The sequence below is a fragment of the Canariomyces notabilis genome (genome assembly GCF_033297395.1).
Source record: "Canariomyces notabilis strain CBS 508.74 unplaced genomic scaffold N656scaffold_7, whole genome shotgun sequence".
Lineage (NCBI taxonomy): Eukaryota > Fungi > Ascomycota > Sordariomycetes > Sordariales > Chaetomiaceae > Canariomyces > Canariomyces notabilis.
Genome location: NW_027041829.1, coordinates 237,647 through 264,855, shown reverse-complemented (window position 1 = coordinate 264,855; position 27,209 = coordinate 237,647). Strand labels below are relative to the sequence as shown.

Here is a 27,209-nt window from a genome sequence, read left to right as displayed (position 1 = left end):
CATCGAGGATGCATGGCGGCTGCGACCCCCACACTATCCAGTCTGTGTCCTGACTCCTGCGACCCGTGCTCTCAGGCTCTGTTGGTCTGTTTGAGGCCCATAGAGTCATTTTGTATTCCGGCCCACGGATGAATTGTCGCGATCAGTTGAAGGCATCGGGCTGCTTCCGGTTATTCATCAGCCCGGCCATGTCCGACTCAAAGCCTTGAGGTGAGCCCTGCCTAGCTGCCATGAGCGGAGCACCATTGAACCGACTGGTCGGGCCGGCCGAGGTTCGGTGCAAGCTTGTAGTACACATCATGTCATCCATTGGCCCAGCTTATCGGCTTCTCCGCGATGTTGAGCCCATGTGAAATTCTGGGTCCCTCGACATCAGTCACCACTGCACCAGTGTAAGGTTACTCCTAAGGTACTGTTTGCTCGTGTAGGTATGTACTGTACGTTGCGCCGAGGATCCCAGATCGACCTCTGCACAACACAGAAGCTCGACCATGATGGCCATGATGCACGCCATGTACAATCTATACCGACTTGGCTGTCGTATCCCTCAACGCGGGGCTAGGTACAGAGGTACGTGCAGTACCTAAGCGTAAACATCCCCATGCACCGGATCCCTGTCGTCCAGTGATTGATTAGCGCCCTTGGCTTGCAAGAGGGTCCTGATTCGCGGCCAACCGCGCGCCAAACAGCCGGCCTTGCCCTCGCAGTGTGCCCTTGCAGGGTGCACGGCACTCGGCAGAGTCGGCACTCTCGTTCAAGGATTGGCAACATTCACATTCTCCACGACACCGTACCTCCATTGGGTTCACTGACCTCGGCCGACGCATAGGATATGGAACCCGCGGAGGACGAAGGATGAAAGGTACAGTTCGAAAATAGTTCCGTCCGCATCGTCCACTTTGCGATTCCTTGGTTATAAATTTGGCGCCACCAAGTCGCTCATGTTTGTTATCGTCTTGCAATGTGCTCCTCGGGCCCTCGGCTCTTTCCAGCAGTGGAATCCAACCTTGAAGTACAAGCAAGGAGAAGAGGACACACACTATACCCAGCAGGGATGTTTCCGTGCTCCCTATTCCATGTATTTGAGAGAAAACACATTCCGTATTCGATGATCGACGTCGCTTAAACGGTCCATTGGGGTTCCAATATCGCAGTCTGTGTGTAGGTTTAACCGCGGCTCGAGTACCTCACATACAGAGACGGCCGGCCCTGGTTCCTGGCTACCGTAGTCTTGGGAGTCCCCTGCCATCAGCTCAGCAGTTCCACGTGCATTTCTAGATGCACAAGGTACCTTAGTGTACAGTACAATACTGGTATCTCTTTCCCAAACAGGCACATGCACTTAACTGCCTTCAAGGTTCAGTCAGGCGCAACCGGTTCTAAAGTTATAAAACCCCTGCGGGCCCAAACACTCCTGTGTCTCCGACCCCCATTCCTCCCATCATCTTCTGCCTGCCTACCTACTGTGATCAATTCGTTGTGCCTCATCAGGCATCCTGAGCTCCCGAATTAGCACCCTCCTGCTTGATCAACGTAACGTTTAGTCCTAGGGTCTTCTCCCCAGCGTCCTAGCCGCAGCCCTGCCAGTCTGGAAAACCGAGCTTTGCTCCAGGGTAGGTTCCTCTAGTAACAAAAAAACAAGACGAAACAGATCAGCTCCCGGTAACGGTTCTTCTAGTACGAAGCAAAGTGCTGTAATACCTCGATACCTACCAATTAGCCTCTCAGCTCTGTTTTTATTTGCGTAGCCCGTTGAATCAAAAGGACGGAACACCTTGACGGTCTCGATCCGTATACTAGCCAACTTCATTCCTCCCTTTCCTCCTTATCTGGCAGGTGGCCGGAAAGCAATGGCGATGCCCCAGGAAGGCGATCAGTCGTTCCAGGAGGAACAGGTACTATACGAAATCTCCATGTTTATGCTTTCAACTGTTCTCCTTCATGCAACCTTCGTCACACCCAGTTCACCACTTCATCACAGCGGCCGGTTTTTCTTGGTCAGCCAAGGTTAACAACACCCTTCCTGTCCCAGCCTTTCCTTGACGCTCAGTTCGACATCTTCGACTGGCACCCTTACTTCCAATCCTGCCTCCGCTACTTCCTGGAACATGCACAGTACAACGGCCCCGTGCAGGCCCTGGCAGCATTCATTAATATCCAACTACCCTTCCAAAAGGCAGCAGTCGCCCATACCAACCAATTCCGCCTCTCCCGCTCCGGCTCCTCGCCTTCTCTCGCCCAGGCCCCGGGATTCCTCCCCACGCCACCAGCAGCTGCCGCCCCTTTTCACCACAGCCCCGGCTCGGCGCGGCTGCCAGGACCGGTACCAGTAGCCGACACCACCGTCTTGCAGCCGTACATTCGCCGGCTGGTAGCGACGGGCTTTGATATTCCTGCTGTACTGCACGGCTTCTTTGGGGATGACTGGTACGTACGAATCATGAGGATAAAGCAGGGTTGCCCCCCCCCTCTCCCTACCCCCCGCCCACTTCAGTGGAAAAGGGCATGTTTGATCCGACTGATGTGGTTCATGGGTTTAACCTTCTTCAGGCGCGCGGGCATCGGACCGGTGCACGAGCAGGAACGGCGGAATTTCCTGTTTGCGGCCAAGAGCGGCAGCTGGCTCGACGTCAAGCGCGCCTACGATATGGGACAAGCCGAGGCGGTCCCCTTTCTGAAGCCGCTGCGCAATGTCACCGAGGCGGAGATTGTGGCTGCAGAGTCGGCGTGGAGTGAATGGCTTGCGATGCAGGATTGGTAGGTTTCTTTGTTTGTTTGAACTCAGTTTGGATCCTGGAGCCGGAGAACGGCATGGTCTTTCCTTTCGGCTTTTGTCCCGGCTCAATTGCATAGGAGAGGGCGGGCATTGGTGTATGACTGACGACTCACGACTGATGGCTCATGATTAACGGTGTGTTGTGAACGACTAGGATGCTCGGGCCAAGGGCACCAGAGGCGCGAACGCAGCCCGTTGGGCCCGGGGCTGCGTCTATGGCTCCTGGCTTTGGGAGGGCAAGGGGAAGAGTGCATGTTAAGCAGGAGGAGGACTGAGGCCATGGCATGTCCTCATTGGGTCTACTGCGACAAGTGAGAACTGGACGGCGCTGGTTTGTACTATACTCTGTGTTTTCATTCTCGCGTTAGGTAGAGGGTTTTACCGGTTGGTGGGCGGGCGGGTTGCTGTATGACTAAGGAGGCTTGAGGTTGGCTAGTTCCAGTCTCCGTGCTGTTTTCGAGGTGAGTACAAAGGGTCGAGACTGAGAAGATACATGGTGTCGTCCGTTGGGGTCTTCGAGGGGTTTGAGATCGGCACATGCACAAGAAGACGTTCTGCAATGGGAGTTGGGCTACGGTTGATCAGTCTACACGCAACCAGGAGTTGAGGTGAAGTACCAAGGAACTGGTTGGATTAATGAACTGCTGATGAGAACGGATACAGTACGGAGGTCTTTGTCTGTATTGTACCTCAGTGTACAATACAGGGGCGTATGTACCTTAAATATCAAATGTACTTACTTTGGTACAGTCATAGTATTTCGCTTATGCTCGGCCAAGTGAGGCTCAAATGACCCCGAGATTTAAATACTCGTCAGGGGCTTCATAATCGGCATCTGCCCCACTACTTCGTAGAGGGTCAGGGACGCTGATTGGGAACAAACTTTTGATTGGGAAAATTGACGCCACTACATGCCCTACCATACAAATTTGCTAGCAATCCAATGTCATACCGTCTTCTTGCACCTATACTGCTTGCATGCATACGCATTTTTGAACCGCGCTAGAGCAACGCGAAAAATCGAGCTCATATACATTTCAGAGCCATATATATAGTATTTGACCATTTTCAAATGCTTGCAGGTAGATTGCATTGCTTTGTCGCCTACATTAGAGGGATGGTGGCGATAGAGCGATATCTGTGATGCTGTTAAGGTAGGTGGATGCAACTAATCGAGTATCCTTGGGAATTTCTGTGGTGGATAAATCACTATGTTATGGACTTTGATGGTATAATGCACAAAATTTAGTATACTTGAATTTGTATGAAATGCGCTAGTAAATGGAAGTACCTCCATTTTCCCAATCAAAAGTTTGTTCCCAATCAGCGTCCCTGACCCTCTACGAAGTAGTGGGGCAGATGCCGATTATGAAGCCCTGACGAGTACCGTATATTCTTGGGAAATTGAGCCGACCCTACTGCGAGTCTAACGTATCTATTCAGTGTCCCGCCCACTTCAAACCGTATGCTTCGACATTACATCGCATGAAAAGTTGAAGCAGGTAGGACAGAGTAAGGCTGGGATTGGTTGCTAGCCTTAGCATTTGCAGTAGGGTTAGCTCAATTTCCCAAGAATATACGGTAGGGAATTCTTTCGAGCTTCTACTGGTGCTTACTGCTACTGTATGTACCTGTACCACTGCACAGTGTCTTTGCCTCAACCATCGCGCCTTCACATACTGTACAGGAGAGTCCAAGTCGGCTTCATCTGAGCCGTTGAACCTGAACTCTAAGGTAGTTTAGCATTCCAATCAGCAAAGTATGCGTACAATACAAGGCTCTTTCCCACAAATCTGGAGAAGGAATATGTAACATATCGCCGTTTGACAGTCAAAATCCCGTCCGATTTCGTTCACACTACAGCATCCATCCGACCAATGCGACCATCATGGAGACGAACACAGCATTATCACGCTTGCGCGCCGCGATAGGAGAATGGAACAAGCTCCTGACGAGAGCGGAGAATTGCCGGTTGGACCCCGACCGCTTCGCCGAGTTTGCCCGGATCCTGTTCGCAAAGCATCCGCTTCCACCAGACCTCCTCGCCGATCTTTTGTTGCGTCCGACGCCCAGCTTCTGCTACGCGCCCGACAGACGAAAGCGGGCGTACCTGCACGAGCTCAAGGAGCAGGGCCGCCTGAGCGCGGGCGCCGTGCTGAAGGCAGCATACAAGTACTCAACGGCACATTCGCTGGTGCAGGCACAAACGCACGATGCGGCCGTGTTTGCTGGCGACACAATCAAGAAGGAGCAGAATGGTGCCACAAAGGAGTCAAGGAAAATCGCCCGATGGAAGCATTCGTACGAGTTTGAGGAGAACTTGCTGTTACGTCTTGCAAAGGCGGTGGACCATGGCTCGGAAATCAAGACTAGCAAGCATGTCCTCGACGTGGCCAGGGTCATAGCCAGGTGGATGACGCTCTACACTGAAGCTGCGGCCGCTTTTTCGCGAGATATGTTTGGCTCTATACACGGTCTTCAGGCTAAGGACGAGACCGAGAAGTCTCGAAACGCCTTTGTACTATTTGTGTTCACTTTTAGTCAAAACCAGGTAGTTCTGTCTACACTGAATCGCCCAAGCTTCGAAGGTAGGGAGCGACTCCCGTTCTGTATCTCGCGAAGCAACGGCTGACAGCGCCGGCAGGCATCTGCAGAGCGCTTTCCGAGAGCTTGGAGCGTTTCCTCCCCTTGGTAATGCAAGCGTCGTCCGAGATCGCAGGGCAGTTGGAGCTATTCCGGACGCAAACTCTCTCCAAGTTCTTGCCCGCAGATAAGAAGGACGCGGCTGTGTCCGAGATGAACAGCTACATGGACAACCTCCTGGGTCTAGACAGCTTCCAGCTTCCGGATCTGCCCATAGTCAACTCGAGAGCAGGCTTATACATCTATCTAAACGCTGCGGTGAGTCTCGACCAGCGCTGCTGTTACCTGTCTGATGCTAATGCCAGGCAGCTTGTCGGTCGGCCTCTGCTCGACGATGTCGCCCTGTTTACATACCTACACAACAGATATCAGGGGGATTTACAATCGACAGCCGTACAACTCATCCTGGCATCCTTTGACATCCTAGCAAACGCCGTCTTCCGCAACGAGGGGCCAAAAACCGGCCATGTGCTTAAGTCTTACGTGGTCAACAAAGTGCCCCTGATCCTAGTCTCGCTGGCGGCCTCGTCACCAATGTATCCCTTCAATCCCGAGATGTGCATTACAGAAGCGTTGGGCCAGGTGGACACCAACGTGTTCCCCACGCTTTCCGGCATGTTCGAAATGAGCAACACAGGTTCTTCATTTCACGATTCGGTCCGGCAAGACTTTTGCTTCTCTTGCCAGCTCCATGGATTGCTTTCGCAGAGGGCAATAGAAAGCCTTTTGGGAGATATAACATACCAGTCCTTGCCAGATGAAGGTCGTTACGTGAAGGAGAATCTAGTTCAGTCATGTCTCCAAGACGTGGATAGAGCACAGAAGCTGATTGCGGAGCTGGATAATATGAATGGGAATGTGGGCGCAGCAGCGCAGGCTATCATTGAGGCATGTGATGCGGATTCAAACGAGTGCTTCAACGGGTATGCTGACCCGTGGCTACAGGTGATTGGGAGTCTCTGCCGAAGCAAAGAAACGATGACCCTCAAGCAGCTATGCAGCCAGCTAGCCGGAAAGCCCCTGGCACTGGACGTCCTTCTTCTTTTCGAGAGACCGCATAAGATTCTGCACCCGCTGTGTGAGCTCCTTGATAACTGGGGCGCGTATGACGAGGATCAGGGCGAATACCAGCCCGTGTACGAGGAGTTCGGGTCAATCCTGCTTCTCCTGCTCGCCTTTGTGTACCGGTACGGTCTCTCGCCGGCGGATCTGGGCATCCGCTCGCCAGACTCGTTCATGGCGAAGCTTTTGAGCGGTGGCGATCTCTGCCGGCCACTGGAGGAGCTGGACGACCAGGAGAAGGCCCACCTTGCCGGCTGGATTCATAGTCTTTTTGGCACCGAAGCCGGGGCTCTCGGGGATGAGACCATGTCGTCGTGTCCTCCGCAGGATTTCTATCTGCTAGTGCCCACTCTGTTCCACCAAGTTGTCCTCGCTCTAAGCGCCGGGCGTCTCAGCGACGAAATGTTAAAAGGCGGAGTCGAGTGTGAGTATCCCCTGCTCATAACCTTGTAAAGATGGTACTGATGGATAACAGACCTGGTTCATGTCCTCCTGTTACCATCTCTTGTCCCGGCGATCTTGTACTTGTCGAACCAACTGTGGGCAGGCGGCCCCCAAATACAGGGCGCCATCATCAAGATGCTGCAGCTCATCTTGCAACCAACATCCATCTCCAATGAAGCATCAGCCATGCTCTCGTCTGTACTGAACATTGTGGCCAAGCCGCTGGAGCACGCTTTACGGTCATACCAACGCCAGGACCCCAAATGCCAGGAGGTGGAGCCGCTCCTTCGCGCCATCCAAGAGAACCTCTCAGTCTCGCGCCGAACAGGCGGCGCCGATCACAACGAACTCGAGTCGTGGACCAGCGCGCACACGAACATTAGCAACACGACCGCCGCCGCAGCAAACGGCAGCCCCGCCACCAATACCGCCACCGTCGCGAACGGTGGCCTATCCGCCGCCATCCGTCACACGGTCCAGTCGCTGGTCCAATGGGCCCAGCATCCGCCTCTGAACGGCATGCCCGCCACGTACACGCACCGCCAGACGCTCGTTGCGCTCAAGATGCTCGGCGCCAAGCGTCTCCTGGCCATCCTCCTCGACGAGCTCAAATCCTTCGCCCACACCCCGCAGTCCAGCATTGCATACGACGTTGTCACGGCCATGATTTGCGCCCCGGACGCAGCGAGCGATGCCGCGCTGACCGGTACTAGTAGTTTCGGTGGTGGCGGCGCTGGCAACGACGGCCATGGGAGTGACGTGCACCACGCACCGTCGCAGCAGCAGCGGCGCATCACGCTGCGCGAGGCGCTCAAGGCCGAGGCCGAGGGCTGCGCTCGGCGCATACAGAAAACCGACCCTGTCCTGGCCGAGACGGTCGTCAGGCTCCACCGCCGCGTCGAGGCGCAGCTCGCCGTGCCGGCCCCCTCGGCGTCGTCGGCCGCCGTCGCCGCCGCCATGCTGCAGGGGACTGATGGCCTCGTTGGCGGGCTGGGCGTCGGCGGGCACGATGCCCTGGGCGATGCTATTGCTGCTGCCGTGGCCACGGGTGCCGCTGCGGGCGATCATTCGGTTGTTGATGCCATGTCCCTGGATACGGCTGGGTTGGAGGGGTCGGGGATGGATTTGGGTGGGTTGGGAAGCGCGACGGGTTCGGCGGCGGGAGGGGGGTTGGATTTGGGAGGGGATGAGATCTTTGGTGGGTTGTCGGGGGCGAGTGATTTTGGGGCGGATTTTTCGGCGTGGGATATGGATATGAGTTGAGTTGAAGGGGGAGGTTGGGGTTTGTGATGGGCTGAGAGCATGTGGAAAAGGAATGTACCAAGATTTAGCATGGAGTCTGGATATTTTCGCATATTCGTTCAGAATCCAATCGTACATGGTTGTACTTGTGTATCGAACGGGGTCTGAGTCACGGGTGGGCTTTGTGCTCTGGAGGACAGACTAAGTCGTAAGACTGGATGGCCCGTTGGATGACCCCTTACATATCATCTTTCCTTAGCGCTCTAGATGGATAACTATCGTTGATGATGCTGGCCTTGCCATGAAGCCAACCTGCTGCTTCTGTGACTCTCTCGACATGTTTGCTGGCACGCCATGTTTGTTAAGAGGTTGGCCGCAAGATTTCAAGATGGAGCGAGCGTTCCGATCAATCTCTGACGGTCCCTGGAGTCACTACTAATATTAGTAGCCTTGTTCATCAGCCAGACTCATAAACTTGACCTTTCCAGCTGAAGCGTCGTTGAGGATTCAAGCTCCCGATTTTTCTCTTCCAAGGGCACTCTCACAGCTGTTTTGATCACTACTAGTACTATCTGCTGGCGATGAAAAACACACTTGGCTACGCACTCTTGACCTGCGCTGTCTACCAGGTTCAAGGCAATGTCTCGAAATGGAGCAGCGACGAGCCGAGGTGGACTCCGGCTCACGAGACGGTTGACTCGATGCTCTCGCTTGGCTCGCAGTCTCCAGTCCCAACCGCTCCCCCAGAGATATCAACTCCCAGAAAACTACTACTAGTGCCGGATCCGGGCACCGTTACCGTTAACACGAACGTGTGCGGGTACATGGACGGCAAAAGGGGTGAGCTACCGTGAAATCATGAGTTTCACACAACTAGTAGTGGTACGCGTTGCTAATTCCCGGGCAGAGTCTCCCCTGTTCTGCGCCAGCACACAGCTCTGCGCATACAACGATGTCAACTCCTACTTTGGGTGCTGCGATACCGTTTCGAAAAGTCATGACCTCTCAAGTGACTGCTTGGTTCCCACAGTCTGCTATGACTCAGCGGAAAAGTATCGCTATACATACCCTAACGGCAGAACGCTGTGGTGGTACGTCTTTTCCAACATGAACCATGCTGACACAACTTGAAGTGACTACCTACTACCTACTAACCCGCCAACAGTGGTAACTCAAATTACCCCCGCTGCTACACACACAAGTACCAAGATGACGGCCTGATCGGCTACACGTTTCTCGGCTGCGCCAAGGCCGACGGCACGGGCAAGGTATGGAGGACTCCGACTCCTTCGCCGACCAGCACCTCGTCTAGCAGCAGCAGCCTGAGTAGCAGCTCGTCTTCCACCACTACGATTAGCACTACTGTCTCTAGCAGCAGCAACTCAAGCAACGCAACCCCTATCGCGCCGCACGAACCCTCCTCCTCCTCTTCTTCGGTTCCGATAGGCGCCATTGTCGGCGGCGTGGTCGGCGGCCTAGCTGCCATTGCCCTGATTCTCTGGGGAATTTGGGCGCTCAGGCGGCAGAATAGCAGGGGCCCTGTTTTTGCCTAAGACTGAGAGTAGATTATGTCGTCGAGGATGGACTGTGGACATATCAAAGGCACTTGTGGAGTTCACTGCTCACTGCTCACTTATGAAGTTTCGCGGCTGAACAACGTTGATTATGTGGTACTTATGGTCTCCATTTTACGGCTGGCTGAAGTACAGAACATATAGTAGTTGGGTAGCATGCAGAAATCTATTTGCTAACCCTACAAGTCTGCTCAAACCCCTTGATTTCCCTAACAGGCAAAAAGTAAACAGTCCCCACCCCTGAAGCCGGCCAGTCTCCTACTCCTTCATCCCTACCCTCATTAGACATCAGAGCTTGCTCCTTCTCCACTTGGCATACGGATGCTCCTCCCCAAGCTGCTCAGGAATGAGATGATCGACTGCCCGCGTGTTCAGCAAGCCCGGATGCAATTCATCCAACCTCGTGACTCCGCACATTTTCATGGTGGTCACCAGCTCGTCATTCAAAACTGCCCACAATCGTCAGCCTCACACCAGTCACTCTACTTCCTCCCCTCCAAACCATGCGAGTCCAAAACATTCAAAAAAAATAAAATAAAATAAAATAAAAATAAAAATAAAAAAAACTCACTCTCCATATACCGTCTAACCCCCTCCTCCCCCCATCCAAGCGCGTACATGACGCCCCTTCCAACACCCACAGCCCTTGCACCCAAACAAAGCGCCTTAAAGACATCAGTACCCCTCGTAACCCCGCCATCGACATAGACCTCAAGACGGTCAAAGACCCCGGGACAGCAGCGCTGCAGCTCGAGCAGAGTCAAAACGGTCGCGGGCGACGTGTCGAGGCTGCGTCCGCCGTGGTTGGACACGACGATGGCGTCGGCGCCCGCGCGCACGGCCAGCACCGCGTCCTGCGCTGTCTGGATGCCCTTGATCACCAGCGGCGTTCGTCTCGGTTTGTTTTTATTGTTTCGTCCTTGGGTTCTTCCGGGTGGTGATGATGATGATGGGGGTGGTGGCTCGAGCAAGCTGCGCAGCCAGGGCAGCGTGTCCGACCACGTCAGGGAGGGCGAGATGTAGCTTGCCATCAGTCTACCCAGAGCGGCGCCGCGGGCATCGGCGGCCGGCGTGGTTCGCCCGGCCATGGGGGTTGTGGTTACTTCTTGGGGTGTTGTTGTTGTTGTTGCCGTTGGGGTTTTCGTTTCCGGGGTGGTGATGGCGGTGGTGGTGGTCGGAGAGAGAGAGACGCGCTCATCGGCCTCGCGCTTGCCGGGGACAGGCGCATCGACCGTTAGGAAGACGCCCTTTACGTGCTCGCGGATCGGGGGCGAGGTGAGCAGGGCGGCTGTGTTGGCGGCTTGCTTGTCGACGTAGAGCTGGAGGAACACGGGCGGGTCATGGGTGTTGTTGTTCTCGTCATCATCCTCCTTCCAGGCGGCAATCACGTCGCTGATGGGAAAGCTGGCGCTGGTGCTAACTACTTGGGCCATGCCGCCCAGCTTTCTGCATGCTCGCGCAATCTCCCGCTCGCCTTCCGGGTGGACCGTTTTGCCGAGAGATGTGGGCGCCACGTAGATCGGGGAGGCGACGGGTTGGCCGAGCATGTGCGTTGCTAACGAAATCGAGGCGGACACGTCGATGAGAACCCGCGGCCGGAGAGTGATGTCGGCGTAGGCGCTGCTGTTCCGGCGGTGCGTGTGGCAGTCAGTGGCGGCCGACGAGATGAAGGCGAGCGCCTTGGGGGAGAGAAAAGAGTGCGCCGCGTGAACAAAGTCGTGCGAGGATATCAACGAGGACAGCGGGGGCTTAGCAGGTGCCAATGATTGGGGTTTCAAGGGGGAAGGAGCTGGCGCTGGCGGCGAGGACAGACGACCGAGATGCTTGGAAGTCGGGAGAATGGCCTTGACAAGAGAAGCAGAATGCACAGCATTGTAGGCTGCCGTACCATCTCGGCCGGCATGCTGGAGGAGGATGGACACCCCGCCGGGGTGAGTCGGGGCAAACTCGGTGAAGTCGTAAACAAGGCCATCCAAGGCGATCCAGAGGGAGGTGAGCGTATTGTGTTTGGACAGTTCTGATGGCGATATTGTCGACGCCATCTTCAGGGGTTCTGGTAGAGGGAAATAACCTAGCATCAAAGCAAAAGGGAAAAAAGAGGAAGAATTTTGAGATAGTGAACCAAGTTTGTAATGCCACTGACTCCAAGCACTCTTCCGAGAACCACTTTACCGGGCCCGGTAGTTTGGGCCGGGCAACTCGGTATGCACGTCGATCCGTCCCGCAGTTCGGCAGGCAATATACCGAGCCGGTAACAATCACACCCCGCCCCGCCCCGCCCCGCCGCCTCGGTTCGGCCGTCAAACCTCGCCTGAATTCATGAGGAAAATAGCTTAACTCGACCCCTCCCCGTCCACGGCCAACGCCTTCTGGATCAACATCGTGGCCCGCTCGCTCAATTGCATGCCCAGGGCCAATTGCTGACCCTCTTTGCTCATTTTAGCCCACGTCTTCCTCAGGATCCCGACCACCTTGTCCTCGTCAATCTCGGGCTTTGTCTCGAACCCGTCAAACTGGTCGTCCAGAAACACGAGACACGCAACGTCTTCAAGCACCTGCGTTTCCTCGTCGTCCTTCAGGTTTTCCTTGCGCACCAGGGCGGCCACCCGCTCAACCTCGTCCCGGCCCAGCGGCGGCTGGATTGCCGGCGACGAAGACAGCAGCTCGGCAACCTGCAACGCTGCTTGGCTCTTCTGCTTCGCGCGCCATGTCAGGTAGCCCGCGCGTGTCATGGGGTAGCTGGATCGGGGTAGTTCCCAGCTGAGAATAATGGAGGTTAGAATACGAGGGTAAAATACGAGGGTCAAAAGGAGGGCATGGAGGACTTTAAGAATTGATGAGCCAAAACCTAAAACCTACCGGCGAAAGTGCTGGGCGCGGCAGGCGAGCTGTAGCGCAGGTGATGCGTCTGGTTTGCGCTTGGCCAGCCAGCGAGTCATTTTCTGCGCGTAGTGAAGCTCGTACGGGACAGTGCCATGGTCGCCCGCGATCGTGTTGGGGTCCTGTGCGTGCGCCTCGTCGATGACTTTGATGGCCGCGGCATAGTTGGCCGCGAGAGATTGAACAGGTTCCATTTTGGAATTCGGTCTCAGGATATTTAATCAACTTCGTATGTTCGATCCTGATGAGTCGGCGAGTGCAATGCGCTTCCTGTGGAGTGGGCGCAACTGGTCGACTGAGAGTCGTTGATAAGGGGCGCAAATCATCGGGACTCTGCTGATTGGCTTTGTATTGAACCGTCCTGGACAACTCTTACTGTTAGAGAGGGTACCGGTAGTAGAGAGGATGACTTCTGCATACAAAATTTTGGATGCACTAACAGCCCGAGCTGTCATACACGTACTGTACTTACAATCCATACGCTGTACGGTACCGTACAGTGCATGGTTTGATGATCTGCACCGTGCCTGGTGCGGCAACTGGAGAAAGCCTTTACTGAGCTTCTCATTTCAAGGTCAACAGTCCGAGCCCGAGGACCATTCCCACAACGCAGTCTCGCCGGCTCCTTCCGCATCCATACCGGCTGGACTGGACGACGCAACTGTTGGACAGAACAACGTGGCATTCGCGCCAAATTCCAGTACCCACCTTGTTCAGATCTCAATGTCTCATCCATCCCAATCGCCATCAACCTCGTCTGTCTTATGACTCTCGTCACCGTGCACGACCAGATTCTTGATTGGATTCTCACGGGGAGGCATATCATTCGGACAGAATACAGCAAACCCAACAGTCATCGACATGTGGTGACGCGGGACGACTCAGCCCTGCCCTCCGGTAATACGAGTAGTGCTACCTCGGAATCGTCAGACACCTCGTCTTCGATTCCGGACAGGCTGGTCGGTGCAGATGACGACCCTCTTATACCAACATCAGCCGCTATTGACCTCGTCTTCAACGAGGGTCTAGCGACATGGACCCGCTTTGTCAGATCAGCTGAATCGCTCCCTCCTCAGGCCTTCCCGGCGGGATTTGGAGATCCTTACATCATGTTGAGGATGTTCCTGCGCTCCCGGACCGTCTACCAAGGAAGGGCTGGCTGATTGGGCGGCCGCTGTGGCATGTACCGGATCCCGAGCACGGCGACCGCGTCGGCAACGACTCGGAGCCTCTTCCGTATTTGCAATACCTCCATGGCGTCCGAAAAACCTTCCTTCTCTCTTATCTTAAAGCAATTGAATGCCGCGTTCTGTCATCTCCCGCATCTCCCAGTCAAGGTCATGGCCCCTGGGCTAGCCAAAGTGCCCTTTCGCTGTTGACCATGTGCTGGTCATATATTCTCTCCGCTCGCCTTCTGGAATTGCAGGGCAAAAAGGTAGTGTACCCCCCCAGCTCCCTACTGCCCATCACTGTCAAGCCTTCCCGGCCCAAGACCTGTGATGTTGTCCTCGACTTGTTGGGTGCATCCCCGTCTCGCAAACTGGTGAGATGGCTCTGCGCAATCCTTTCACCGAAACTCGGCTGGGCGGCGAATGAGGGAGACTTCCCGCTGTGGGCTGCCTTCTGTTCTGGTGATGCGTGTTTTGTGATCGTTTCTGTCCACGAACAGGCAGCCCTTTCAAACGAACAGCCCCCGGATTCATTCGAGGCAACCGAATTGCTCATTGAACTATGTGATTTGTTCGGACTATTGGGACCTGAAGCAGGGCCTAGGGACAGGCCTGGAGAGATCTCACCTTCTATAGCAGCATCCTTTGCAGCGCTGGCCCTTCCATTTTATCGCCAAATCCATCTGATTCCGCAGTTCGTCTTTCCCACACTTGAAAGTGGCAGCAGGAACAGTTTTACAACAGAAGCTTCTCAAATTCGTCAGTACACGGCCGACCTTCGCTATTACATGACACTGAGCATGCACCCGAGGTCCGTCGGCTCAGTCATCTGGAGCATATTTTGGCAGCCAGATATCGAGACCAATCTTGTCTGCCCTTGGCTCAGCTCTATTCACACCGTCATCAAGCTTCTTCTCGAGTCCCGCAATCTGCTACAGCTAGCAAAAGTGTTTGCAGTTCGCCGGCCCAGGGTTGCCTCGTGGTGGCCAGGCATTTTCCTTCTGGGCGACACTGCGATTCTGGACTGGATCGCTCGCTATCTGGAAACACTCGAAGAGCGGTGGGGTTTCGGATCGATGGCGCCGCCTGACCCTGCCGTAGCAGCCTGGACTGGGTCGCCCCAATCATTCTTAGACGTTGAATCGTCACAGCGCTATACGGATCCCAAGGAATTGGTCCGTTGGCCGACTTGCTACGACACCGCTACAACTTTCGCCTTCAAGACGAATCATCTCGCACCTTATCATGGCGTCCGTTCGGCACTATTGGCAAAGAGTTTATCGAACCAGAACTCTGGCCATGGCTGGAACGTGGCCACGCCAGAGAGTAGGTTCACTGGGTCTGGTGGGTCAAAGTGGGCAGGCAACACTTCGTTCACAACATCCAACTGGGCTTCCGCAAGGACACGGGCAGGTTCGTTTCGGATGTTCCTGACTGCTTAGACAAAGTACCTGCCAAACGCCCATCAGGTCATAGAGGTGATATTAAACTCGAACCCTCAAGGGCCTCTACTCTTCGCATGATACATTATTGCATGGAAGATGTCGGTGGAGACAGAGATATAAGCATTCTGGCTGTGCCTGGGGCTACAGCCACCCATGGCTAAAACACTGGGGGGGTTTGGAATAGGGTTCTGCCAGAAAGTCAATCAAGAACGCTGTGAAATAAACAGAACCCTTGAGCATCACAGACTACCTCAGTCTCACTGACCCCTGGACCACACTACGCCACAACGCCATTGAAGGGCACCAGCTCCTGTTGAGGACTACTGCAAAACGTAGCTTCCGGTACTCGGTACCCGGTCCTCCCGGTAAGTATTACTACCTAAGTTAATCCAGAGTTACAATTCCTACATGCCCATCTCATCCAGGGGATTCCTCCTCTCTAAGTAAGCCACGACGACAGTTCATTCGGGCGATCCTTACCTCCAGCTACCTTACCCACCCAGAGGCCGGCTCGACATGGATCCTGGGACCCAAAACAGCGCGGTGCGCGCCCCAAGACTCGGAGCCTCCCGCGAGAACCAGCTCGGACACGTCACGTCTTCAACGCTGTACTGTACAGAACCAGTCCTGCCCCGATCATGACACCATACTTGTTCCGAACGGACGACGACTCTCTCCTTACCGAGTTGAGACATGCTACCTACGCAGAAGGGTGCGATCCACTCGCTCCAGCTTCCGCAGTACGGACATATCCACGCGACCGGATGCCGAAGGTCCCAGTCCTCTGGCTGCGGCACGGGCAGATTCAGCTCCATGGCTATAGAACAACGGCTTCGAAAGACCGCATTCAACCCATGCCCTTCCTATGCTGCTGGATTCTGTTCCCAAAGACCAGAGAACTGGATCCGCTACGGGAGTATCGACTATCTCATGTTAGACCCTCCTTGCTCCCTCCCGAGGAAATTGCTAAAATGACGACTCAAGTCATTGTTTCTCATATGTTATTGATTAGGACAATCCAAACATCTAAATGACACACATCTACATCCCAACCCCCTTAAGGAGTAACCATCCCTGACGTACCAAACACCCGTCATTTCCTCGACGTCGCCTAAACCTTGAAGTGAGCAGCCCCTTCACCATCACCGTGAGCAGCCCGACCGCAATAAAACAAGGTCAGGGAAGATGATAATACATACATAATTAGTCAACCATCATCCTTAACCAAATTGACCAACCCAAGTCGACTAGGTATGGCCCCGTTTCCCCAAAAAGGCAAGGAGGAAGTAAAAGACACCGTCGCCCGCTGTGAACGTACGTACCGGGTATCATAAGCAAAGAAAAGAAGGAAAACAACAAGACAAAAAGCAACCAAAACAGAATATGCAAAAAAAGATAACAACCCATGCCCCGTCGATATATTTACACACATGCAAACAAGAGACCCAAGCCAGATCCAGAATCTGGTTTGGGGTCATGCACACCGCTGACCCTGGGAGGCGATGCCGAGTAGAGATGTCGAGTATATACTGCTCGAAAAGACCGGAAATGCTGCTATGGACGGGATAAGATCAGAGCTTGAGATAGGGTGAAGCCGTTGTCAAAGATAGAAATTGTCGGGGGACCCGCTGGCCTCCAACCAAGCGGCGTCATATCATCCCTGGTGGTGCGGTTCCTTCAGCTTGTTCCGTCTGCGGAGTCCCCTCTGTGCCTGAGCTAGATCCGTGGGCTTTACTCCGGAGTGCCGTGTTTGTGTTTGACCCCAGCCCCCGTTTCATCATTTTACCGAGCACCGTGACCAGCTCGCAGGCATCAGTGAACATGTCGTTATCGATGCCCTCTGTTGCCTCGTACACCTCGGCAATGGTGTCCTTTGCCAACTTTCGGCTGGCCTCGGCATCGTGGACGCATTCGTAGAGGAAGGCTGCGTACTCGGTCTTGACCGAGAGTCGGAGCGAGTGTGACCCCCATAATAGCTCCTCGGCCAGTTGAACCGCTTCGCGGAAATATTGGTGTGCTTCCGGAAGGTAATCACCGGGCTTCAGTAAGAAGGCTGAAGGGGGTGTCGGTCCAAACCCCGGGGGAGGTCCTACGGGCCCACCATCGGCACCGCGCACATGTTGGCGATTCTGGATCGTATCCTCGTCCCCATCTCTCGCAACCCCTTTCCCCTTGTCCACTCTTGTCGGCAGTCCTGGGACGGTCGACGTTGTCTGGCTCTCGGGCGTGTTCATGCCCATGGTGGAGACGGGTGGTGTGTTGTGAAAGAGAACAAAGATGTGGTAGAAGGAAGCGCGCAACTTATACGCCAGCACCTTTAGCTCCACATAGTTCCCTACCATAGGTAAAACGTATTGCTGCAGTAATACCAGTCCTTCGCGGGACAACCAAATGATGTGGAGGGTCAAGTCGAGCGAGGCTTCTGTCTGAGCTGCATCTTGTCGACGCTGCTTCCGGGCACTGATGAGTTGTTCAGATAGGTTGATGGAGAGCCCTAGAATCTTGAACAAGACCGATGCAAGGAGAGGGTTATCGTTCTCGACCGCCTTGGCTAATTTGCCGAGGAACTTCTGGTCCACCTCCGAGGAAGCCATGAGGTAGCAATGTAGAAGAGATAGCGGCGAAAGTCCACCAGTTCACGGTTAGACGGTCGACGTTTTTTATTCCCTCCCAGCCACAACAACGGTGAAAGCAAGCTGTTCCCACGAATAGTGATATGAACGAGTGACTGTTGGCCTGTTCGGTCTAATCTGCATCACTGATGTGAAAAACAACCTGTGTTAGTACCGCACAGCCGTTGAGGAGACTCAGGCTTCAGTTCCACAAGCAAGTTCCCAACGTAGGGAGCAGGGAAGCCGTGGCCTTAATTACACAAAACTGCATCATTGGAGATCAGAATTGAGCGCAGGGCGGATTACTTGATCATTGGAGGATTACTGACCAATATGATACAGCGAATCAAGCAGTTCTGGAGAGGACAATTTGTACAGGTCGTAGAGCGAATCAACAGCCTCGGAGGGCGGCCGTTAGCAGGAAGAGACCCCGAAGGAGAGTTGGAGCTCGGAACTGGAGGTATTGGGGCCGCGGAAAATGAGGCAGGGCATGGCGACGACCTGCTAAAAGGCGATTGTGTGAGGCAGGCGTGTGAAGTTGTACCAGCGGTTGAAAGGCCGGCACAGCGTCAGGCGGTTGGCTAGCAGGGGCCCAATTCGGTGAGCGCAGTGGGTCAATTGGCGGCCCTGCTCATGATCGGAGCCGCGGATATCGAAGTCGAGAGCCGTTTTAATGGAGGTGAGTGAGTTGGGACAGTAGTGGTCACCAGAGTTCGAGTTCGAGGCAATGGAATTAAGCGCAACGCGACGGCACAGCCAAGAGGACAAGATGGAAGCCGGCGGGCTTGGAGACGTCTTGACTGTCTGTCTGAGACGTGAAGTCGCAGGAACAGCAGCGCACAATGAGGGTCTTCGTATGCATGAACGAGCGAATGCAAAGAGACGAGACGAGACGACCCGGCTCTGTGGTAAATTGTGGTTATTCGTCTTCTGGGATGAGCGCACTTCGGATAGCGCAGTCGCTAGCGGCGGGCCCTAGTTACTGTTACAGAGACGAGAAAAACTTGCAGCGCACCACAGGCCGAGTCGAAAGCCAAGATAGGAGAAAAGGAGCGACTATGTCATTGGGTGCGATCGACCTGACTGATTGAAAGAGCGAGGGCAGTCAGCCACGCCGTTGACTTTGGATGAGACTTGAGAGGGTCTTGCAGATGGCGAGCTGCAGGATGAGTTGTCCACCGCCTTCTCAATCGCTTGGCTGCAAGCCGCACGCTCCAGGGCTCCATTTTGGGCGGGGACAGCGATGGGGTCAACCAGGGCAGGCAGGGTCGAGACGCGCGAAACGCAGGAGACGCCGTGCATGAGCGCTCTGATGACGGCCAGAATCTGGGGAGCCGCAGGCGCCGGCAATCATGCGGCCCGTTTCTGCATCGTGCTTGAGAAGTTGAGCACAACGGGACAGTAGAATTATCATCAGCTCAGACTCAGCGATGAAGTCAACTGGACACGGCAAGTTCAAGGGAGCTGGTGCAGTTAATCAAAGCCAGCACGAGCGCTTGCTCTTCACCTCAGTCAGCACTTTAGCGTTAGTGGAAGCTGCCTGACGTGATGCAGCGCACAGGCCATTGCAATACATAATGACCGTTGTACTGTGTACCGTACGTACATTACCTATCAAAACTGTACCGCTAGCCTCACAACTTACATATTCCCCCTTTCCACATCTTGTCACTGATTATTGGAAGTGACCTACACTGTACCTAACTGTTTGTCTTTTCGGTAATTTTCTGCTTGCCTGTCAGTGAGCAAGCCAGTTCAAAGTTGTGCCTTACATCACCTTCGCACGGGCCAAGGTAAATGCCAAGCCGCCAGCGAGATCCAAGCGGCAGCAGCTGAACCCCTGCGATCTCGGAACCAAGGAAGCGCCACAGATTCCCAGCCTTCCACCTTTTTTCAAGCTCGGCTGGACGTTGTTCATCGACTACGACAACGCATTTACTCAGTATTGGGCCTCTAAACAAGCGACCACCCCCTTCACGGCATTCCCTTGAGGAAACAGGACGGCTTCATGGCGCTTACACCACATACAGTCACTCCACATATGCTGTATGTGTGTACTTTGCTCTTGATGACAGCTCAGCGCAGGCGGCCGCCAATATCGTTTCCGAATCCTTGGACAAACGACGATGCCGAACTGGCGGTGAGCAACGCATTCGGCTGACCATGGAAGTACCGAGTATGAATGGTGGCAAGCCTGGAAATATTCACAGACACTCGATCCAATATGATGAGCTCGACAGCCCCCAACCTTAACATGAGCCGCATTCGTACTCTACTTGGTTTTCAGCGCTGTCATTGAATTGCTCGGACACTTCGCAGCCCCGTGAGCCCATACCATCTCCGATCGCCAAGTACGAAGTATACCTTGGGCTTTCGTGTCACCGCGGCGGATGTCTTGGTCGTTACAGTTACACTGCGTCACCGACCCTTTGCCCTGCAGCCCTATACCGTTAAGAGCCCTTCTATTTTTTCAAGTCTCTGGACCGGCTTCCTCGTGCATTTAGGGCCTCCTTCCCAACCGTACTGGGGCGACCGAACGGCTGCTGAAAGAGTTGCACAAGCCATTAACCAGGCACAAATAAATGCCTTCCTGCCTTGGAATCAGCTGAGACGAATCTCAAGATGCAATCCTGGGGCGCGCCCTCCTGCCGGATTCTGCTCCGTTCAGGCGCTCCTATTGTACATGTACTATTGGCCATTCGGGAGGAGACCGAGGCCGCATGGTTACTCGTTGGCTGAAGTAGAAAGTTTTGCGGAAGCCCCTGATAATACGCTGGACTACACTCAACCTCCCCCGTAACGCCTTACCTAGCCTTGATGACCCGTGTGTTAAAAAACGGTTCGGCGAGTCAGCTCGGCCCGTTGGGACTTCCAGGTTGGTGTGTTGCCCAAAACTGCAAAGTTGGAGGGTGACAGCCTGAGGCTGCACGAGATACGGGCGACGCAGCTGAAGCCCCAAGCAAGCAGAACTGGGAATTCTCGTCAGCCTCCAACACACATGCCGCAAATCATCTGCACAGATAGATCTGAGCTGCGCAAGTGAGGCGAGAGCTTGTTGCCACTCAACTTCAGCCGGCCATGGGATCCGGATGCTGCTTGGTGATTTATGGTGCCCGAGATGGGTGTTATAAGATGGCATGAGTCGCTCATCTGACCCTCGGCGCTTGACCTTGCAGTCTTCAAGCAGACGTCTGATGCGGCTATCCGGCGAAAGAGTGAGGACGTGAAGCTACAATAGAAGCCGACTCCTGATTTGTTTGTCCTTCGTCATACTCTTCTTGCAAATATCATCGAGAACATTCCCAAGCATAACCCCAAGCCGGGACGAAAAGCAGTCAACTTCCACCTCCCGCGGTCAACTACAAGTGTTGTCGAAGAGTCAACTGCAAGGGAGAAGCACTGCTCTCAAGCCATGTGCCTCTACTACGCTCATGCCTTTTCCTGCAAACGTTTGTTCTCCCTGTTACTTATATTTGAACTACACTATGTCTGCACGCTGCCTCACCAACCAAAGTCCCAAAATGACAAGACCTACTTATTTTTTCCCTCCTCCAAGTAGGCTTACCCTTCCCCCCTCCCATATTCCCCCGTCAGGGCACTGGGGGCACCAGCTTTCCCAAGCGGGAAACACTCAACACTCAAGTCCCCTTCCTTGAAGAAGAAATGAGGGAGAGAGAGACAAAGAAAGGAGAAGAAGAGAAGCATGATGATGTTAACAAGAAACCGTATACAAAATACAGACATGACTTTCTCCTTCGCCCGCTTCTGCGGTCCGGCAAGCATGATCCAGACGCCCTGCGGCGAGCGGCGCATCTGGCAGACCATTCCGCTCGACGAGTTGTGCGACGACTGCAAGGGCGGTCAAGGTGCATTTCCCGACGATCATTTTCAGCAGCAGCAGCAGCAGCAGCGGTATAGTGGGAGGCAGTCACGTTCGAGAAGGTAGATGATATCTGAATATCCGTAGCCGGGCTTTTGTTTCTTTGATGTCTTCCCCCCTTTCTCCCCTTCTTTTCTCTTGTGTTTTTTTCCCCTTTTACCTTATGACTATGACGTCTCAGATGTAGCTCTGACTTACTCCTGTTTTCATGACCTTTCCTTTTTGTTCAGAGATTATAGGGAACCCAAAGTCATCGAAGTCGTTCATCGTTGGCATTGTAGGAGTAACTTCGCTATGTGCCAGGGAGCCCGCGATGATAGTGAGGGCCAGTGCTGAGGAAAAGGCTCACTCAGACACGCATGTAATGATTGACAGAATTGATTGGGGGACGAGCGAGAACCACCGTCAGATCTCGGATAAGGGACAGGAAGGGAGGGAAGAGAGCGCGGCAAGGGAGGGACGAGCGCAGAAAGGAGGTGGCACGCGGACACGAAATCTCACGACCGACACGACATGCCTACTACTCATCACCAGACGGCTAGAAATAGATCACGTCAGAAACGAACATGCATTCACGACACATCATATAAAGGGCGGCCAGGCCCAAGAGTAATACGGGAACACTACACCTCAGTGCAATTGGGGCCCGAGTGTGGACGCCAAAGGACTGACTGATGGACCAATCCGATCGCAGCGGTGCGTTGGAAAGGAGGGTACGATTACTTCTTAGTTGTCTTCTTCGATTTGCAGTGTTTCTTTTCAATTCTCAACAATATCTACAATGCCAGGTATCTTCTCTGTCACCCCCTTATGCAACCCTAAACCATGGACCCAATTCAACTGGCCCATTCTACCATGTGCTATGATACAGGTATCGCGTGTCCTGTTCTAACTGGCAATATCCTTTCAAGCTTCAATCCAACCAGCCTGATTTACTATGCCAATCCATCTAGAGGCCATCCAGGTGGCCTCAAAATGTGTCTGCTTGTGTCCCGGGACCCGCCATCTGTACGCCAAAACAGCCCAATCTCTTTCGAACCAAATGCCCAGACAAGGGGTATATATCAATGCTTTAGCAAACCTTCGCCACTGCCTCTCCGGCACCGCCCTGGGCCCGCCATCAACCGCTGCCCACCTACTTACTATCCATCACGTTTTCACAGCAGCGGCGGCGGCGGAAACAGCAGCCGCTGCGGCCGTGGAGCCTTTTCCAGAGCCGGCAGAGAGCTTTTTCCTTCTGTTTCCCGTCAGATTCAACAGCGCCCCAGCCCCGAGTTGGCCGATATCGTCAAGGGCCTTGTCGAAGTGCTCGTGCCCGACACTGATGACTTTGACGACCGTCCCGAATCCAACTGCCACACTAGTGGCGCTCAACTTAACCATGGGGCCCACTTCCGAAATCATTAGCTGACCCAGATCGTCCTGCTGTTGCTCCTTCCCTATTCCGGTAGGCTCATCGAGAGGCCTCGTCTCAAATCCGCTCTTCGCCTCGGGGTGGAGGTTCAAAACCCAAGCCTCCCAACCATGCGTCACCGCAGATGAGGCAGCATGGCTGTATAACTCGGAACGGCTACCAATGCGCCTGCGGAGCCCATTCGGTGATAATATAGGCCGAGGTTTGCAATCATGTCTCTTGCGCACGCCCACAATGGCTCCACTTGGCAAAGCTTCCCAGATTCCTGGGTTTGCCTCGTATCTGATAATCTCCTTCATCTGGCTCCATTGAATTTGGCTGCGGCTCGCCGGCCATATCGGGCTGCTAGGGGGCATCGAGTCGTTCTCGGCTTGCGGAGCGTAAGTGTGGACCACCAGATTCCCTGTTTCTGAATTGACATAGGATAGTGTGAAGGACGGGAGGCCCGGCTGTTGACTCCGTATCGGCAGTATGCGTTTTAGCGTCCGCGGCTGCATTGGCTCCGTCTGAAACGTATGGATAATGGTGTCGGAATCAATGTCTACCAAGTCCACGGACTGGGAACGGCCAACCAGGTACATCGACAGAGCTGGGATGGGTAGCAGGCAGTGCACGTCTCTATCCTCCCGCTCTTTGAGCTTCACTTCCCTGGACACCCATTCATTGCCCTGTTGCCTGACTAAGTGAATACAGTTCTTCCGAGAGGCTGTCAAGATAGACATTGGAGGGGGGTGTTGCGGGAGGTGAGCTGAGAGGTACATTGTCAGTGGGTCGGCCGGTGCTAGGGGAGTCTCTCTCTAATAGCAACAAACATACCTCTTTCTGGGAACCCGGTCGCCCAGATCAGCGGCGTCTTGCAGATCACAAAATCAGTTGTCTCTGCTTCTTGGAGTGGAATTTCCAAGCCCGTGCCATTCCTCCTCACCAGCACCAATGCCGGAGGTGAATCTTGACTCTTGGTTGTAAAGAAGACAGACTCTGCTTTGTGACCGCCCAAGTCTATACTCCTTGTGGGCCCCCACCGTTGCTCATTGATATTCCAGAAAAACACTCTCTGCCACGAGACCAATGCCAGCCATTTTGAGTCATCATCAAATGCCATACTCAAAACAGGGAAAGGGTTCTCTAAAGGGACATCCGGGTCGGTGAGTACCTGGCGTCGCACGCCTGATGGCACGTTCCAAATCTGAATAGCGCGATCGAGCCCGACCGAAGCAAGTTGCGCTCCCGGGGATGCTGCCATCTTCACGACATCTAGCGTGTGTCCTCTGCTCAGCGATCGAACAGAGATAAAGTGTTCATGGTCTGGATGTTCGGGTCCCGAGTCATCTTGGAACTCCCCTCGAACGAGAAAGCTCGTAAACAAGCGCAGGGCCGCCAAAACAGTCAATAAGGAGACGACAAATTGGGGAATCCGATGGTGGAAGAAATCGTACAAGGCCGGTAGAAACAGCGGCTCTCTCGTATGCGGAATGCGGTCTGCACCTCGAAGGACGAAGACAATGGGATCATAAACCCGCGCTACATAGCTGTGAGCCCAAGGTTTAATAACGTTAATCACTTCGCGCGCCGTCTCATGATCTTGGAGGCGGAGCCAGGACGTCGGACTTCTGGCCTGATGAATGTCGACAAGTAAGGACGACTTTGGCGCGCTCCCAGCGGCTCTCCTCCATGAGAGGCTGAAGATTTGGTTCAGCCAGCGACGGTGGCCGTCTGGAGTGTAATGAGCCTGCGCGATGAGGACGAAGCCAACCAGGACCATGGTTCCGGCTACCCTTGTCGATATGGCTGTTTCGCCGAGACGGATCTGTGTGACAGTGTCGATCCAGGGCTGTTTGACCTGCCCGTTTTGCGAAGGCTTCTTCCGCTTTAGCGACGCCTTCTCCAACTCACTCAACTCTCTCTGCCGCACGTCCACGCTAAGGACAGAGAGTAAAAATGTTGCAAGATAGAAGAAGTCGAAGAGAGTGGCAATTGCCGCAAACGTGCAGAAGGCGGCGACTCCGGGGTAGGTAATCCGCGACAGGCCGAGGAGAACCAGAAAGTTTTGTACCCGATTGGCAACAGCGATGTGAGCCGTGGCACCGAAGGCTTCCCCTATCCTGTCGCTATTGCTTACAGCTGATGAAGTCATGATGACAGCGTTGATGAGCCGAAATGAGTTCTCCATGCTGATGGCGAGAACCGCGAGGGGATAAGCGTAGTAAGGAACGCGGGAGAGATCGATCTTGAAGATAGCGCAGACTGTGAAGCTGGAAACAATCGAGGCAGCGATCTGGACCAGAATGGTGATCATAAGACCGAGCCTCGACTTGACGGCACGCAACTTGGACAGGCAGTGCAACAGGTAGAGGAGGGTAAGGGAGTATGCGATGGTTAGGAGGGCCCAGTCAGACCAGGACATTGGGCGGAATTGGAACTCGTAAAGCTGGCTAGAGGTGGCTCGGCCGTCGGGTGGAATGATTTGCCATTTGCCACTATGCTGCGAAGCCAATGCTTCGGCCTTCCTCACCCACTGCCTGCCGACAGGGGAATCGTGAAGGTGAATCAAAGTGATGACAAGTGCATCGGCAGAAACTAGGCGTCGCTCTTCGAAGCGCTTGCCGCTGAAAACGATCGAGTGGCGCAGGGTGGTGTTGACGGAAGTCGGCTGCGTTTTCCTCATATTGACGGTAGACACAATGTCTTGATCGGCGCGGATCTTCTCGGCAGAGCCAGACCAGTACTGGAGCGGCGAGTGGAAGAACCAAGACTGGTTGGTCAGGCCATTGATAACGTGGAAGGAATCTCGTTGTTGGGGATCCAGGTCTCCAGCCAAGTCAGGCGGTTCCAGAGGCTTTGTTGTCTGGCGCGGGTTGAAGTCGATAGTCGGCCCAAGCAGCTCATCTTGCAGCTCAAGAGCTCCTAGCAGTACGTCGCGCTCGAGGGCTTTCATGTAGCTGCCGTGGACCCAGATTGAGCGCATTATAACATCGGGGCTGACGGCAACCGGCTCGCCCAGGGGCTGGGCGTCGGTCCAGACATGGTGAGGGAGGTTGGACACTCCGGTGGTGATGTTGGTGGTGTCTGTGGTGTACAGAAAGGGGAACAGGTAGAGGAGAACGAAAATCACAGCCCCGGATAGAGGCAGCACGGTCTTGACATGGCGGGCAGCCCAGGTTCCGTAGCGCAGAAAGGCTGTCCGAAGAGGATGGGCCGGAGCGAGCACAGGGGCCTCAGTTGTCCTAGCAGCAAGTCAACACATGGCGGCGAAAGGGGAGAGCGCAGGAAGCGGCTAGTTCCCGAGTACGCACCCTCGCAAAGGATATAGAATATACCACAGCATAGTAGCCCTGGGGCCTACCCATGAATGTGAGTGGAGCCAGCAGTGCTTCCCAGACACTCGCCGGTGAGGGAAATGGCCGTGGGCGAGCTTCTAGTGTCAAAATCGAACGGAAAGCGCGTCGCTGGAGAACTTGAATGGAGATGGCGGAGGATATAGGATGAGCCGCCCGCAGGAGGGAAGGGCCTTGGAGTTACGTGCCGTGGCACATCCTTGGGAGCAGTGCCGTGGGCCAGCGAGGCGTGCTTGGATAAGGGCCCAATAGGTGGGAAGCGGATAGAGTATGGAGTACTGGGTGCTGTGGTAAGGCCTTTCGGACGAAAATATTTCGCGCTAACTCCGCTATACTCGATGGCGTCGATAGAGGAAACCGGATATGGTGGGGGGAGCGGGCAACGCCAATCCGAGGGGCAGAGAGCCTGTAGTGTACAGTACTGTACAAGCAGATGGTCCAGCTTCAGAGCCACGCGAAAGGAAGTATTCGGACTGGGAGTTTCAATGAGGCTGTAAGCTGGATCTACCTGGTTATGGACTCGTTGGAAGGCGACGAAGAACTCGTGTACAAGGCTTTCAATGTCAAGTTCCTTCTCAAAGTGTCAAAACGTCTTGTCGAACGATGTCCATCGGCATGTGGGGCTGCATGGCAAGGTAAGGTTCATCTGCAATGGCAATTTTTTAGAATTCGATGGGATTGATTCTGGTCCCCGGTCTTTGCTTGGCAGCATTGGATGGATTCGATCCGAAAG

At 54.3% G+C, this 27,209-nt stretch overlaps 10 protein-coding genes across 10 annotated transcripts; 5 read left to right on the top strand and 5 right to left on the bottom strand.

The window, feature by feature from the left end:
* Positions 1-597: 597 nt before the first annotated feature.
* On the bottom strand, positions 598-948 carry N656DRAFT_596763 (uncharacterized protein). Its single transcript, XM_064810231.1, has one exon. It carries the CDS (start codon positions 825-827, stop codon positions 633-635), a length of 195 nt encoding a protein of 64 aa, XP_064671315.1. The 5' UTR covers positions 828-948; the 3' UTR covers positions 598-632.
* A 457-nt stretch (positions 949-1,405) lies between these two features.
* Positions 1,406-3,533, top strand: N656DRAFT_828231 (uncharacterized protein). Its single transcript, XM_064818527.1, has 5 exons — positions 1,406-1,613; positions 1,679-1,895; positions 2,033-2,427; positions 2,551-2,757; positions 2,931-3,533. Exons 2-5 carry the CDS (start codon positions 1,851-1,853, stop codon positions 3,049-3,051), a joined length of 768 nt encoding a protein of 255 aa, XP_064671314.1. The 5' UTR covers positions 1,406-1,613; positions 1,679-1,850; the 3' UTR covers positions 3,052-3,533.
* A 783-nt stretch (positions 3,534-4,316) lies between these two features.
* On the top strand, positions 4,317-8,188 carry N656DRAFT_750749 (Med5-domain-containing protein; the record flags this gene model as incomplete). The annotated part of the gene is made up of 4 exons (XM_064813003.1): positions 4,317-5,364; positions 5,421-5,677; positions 5,729-6,905; positions 6,957-8,188. The coding sequence occupies exons 1-4, from the start codon at positions 4,665-4,667 to the stop codon at positions 8,186-8,188; spliced, it is 3,366 nt and encodes a 1,121-aa protein (XP_064671313.1). The 5' UTR covers positions 4,317-4,664.
* A 560-nt stretch (positions 8,189-8,748) lies between these two features.
* Positions 8,749-9,720, top strand: N656DRAFT_796969 (uncharacterized protein; the record flags this gene model as incomplete). Its single annotated transcript, XM_064817586.1, has 3 exons — positions 8,749-9,007; positions 9,075-9,258; positions 9,333-9,720. The coding sequence occupies 3 exons, from the start codon at positions 8,749-8,751 to the stop codon at positions 9,718-9,720; spliced, it is 831 nt and encodes a 276-aa protein (XP_064671312.1).
* A 309-nt stretch (positions 9,721-10,029) lies between these two features.
* Positions 10,030-11,783, bottom strand: N656DRAFT_706660 (uncharacterized protein; the record flags this gene model as incomplete). The annotated part of the gene is made up of 2 exons (XM_064811370.1): positions 10,030-10,190; positions 10,313-11,783. The coding sequence occupies 2 exons, from the start codon at positions 11,781-11,783 to the stop codon at positions 10,030-10,032; spliced, it is 1,632 nt and encodes a 543-aa protein (XP_064671311.1).
* Positions 11,784-12,042: 259 nt separating this feature from the next.
* Positions 12,043-13,114, bottom strand: N656DRAFT_750747 (uncharacterized protein). The gene is made up of 2 exons (XM_064813002.1): positions 12,601-13,114; positions 12,043-12,501 (listed from the first exon to the last, which is right to left on the bottom strand). The coding sequence occupies exons 1-2, from the start codon at positions 12,813-12,815 to the stop codon at positions 12,075-12,077; spliced, it is 642 nt and encodes a 213-aa protein (XP_064671310.1). The 5' UTR covers positions 12,816-13,114; the 3' UTR covers positions 12,043-12,074.
* A 271-nt stretch (positions 13,115-13,385) lies between these two features.
* Positions 13,386-15,396, top strand: N656DRAFT_788667 (uncharacterized protein; the record flags this gene model as incomplete). Its single annotated transcript, XM_064816708.1, has 9 exons — positions 13,386-13,518; positions 13,591-13,741; positions 13,771-14,354; positions 14,388-14,605; positions 14,639-14,659; positions 14,699-14,855; positions 14,892-14,969; positions 15,014-15,116; positions 15,153-15,396. 9 exons carry the CDS (start codon positions 13,386-13,388, stop codon positions 15,394-15,396), a joined length of 1,689 nt encoding a protein of 562 aa, XP_064671309.1.
* Positions 15,397-16,775: 1,379 nt separating this feature from the next.
* N656DRAFT_596500 (14-3-3 protein) lies at positions 16,776-18,316 on the bottom strand. Its single transcript, XM_064810229.1, has 2 exons — positions 18,224-18,316; positions 16,776-17,993 (listed from the first exon to the last, which is right to left on the bottom strand). Exon 2 carries the CDS (start codon positions 17,827-17,829, stop codon positions 16,885-16,887), a length of 945 nt encoding a protein of 314 aa, XP_064671308.1. The 5' UTR covers positions 17,830-17,993; positions 18,224-18,316; the 3' UTR covers positions 16,776-16,884.
* Positions 18,317-21,259: 2,943 nt separating this feature from the next.
* Positions 21,260-21,793, top strand: N656DRAFT_707011 (uncharacterized protein; the record flags this gene model as incomplete). Its single annotated transcript, XM_064811398.1, has 2 exons — positions 21,260-21,296; positions 21,588-21,793. 2 exons carry the CDS (start codon positions 21,260-21,262, stop codon positions 21,791-21,793), a joined length of 243 nt encoding a protein of 80 aa, XP_064671307.1.
* Positions 21,794-22,608: 815 nt separating this feature from the next.
* Positions 22,609-26,751, bottom strand: N656DRAFT_596520 (uncharacterized protein). Its single transcript, XM_064810230.1, has 3 exons — positions 26,435-26,751; positions 23,958-26,365; positions 22,609-23,889 (listed from the first exon to the last, which is right to left on the bottom strand). Exons 1-3 carry the CDS (start codon positions 26,464-26,466, stop codon positions 22,877-22,879), a joined length of 3,453 nt encoding a protein of 1,150 aa, XP_064671306.1. The 5' UTR covers positions 26,467-26,751; the 3' UTR covers positions 22,609-22,876.
* Between the last annotated feature and the right edge of the window lie 458 nt (positions 26,752-27,209).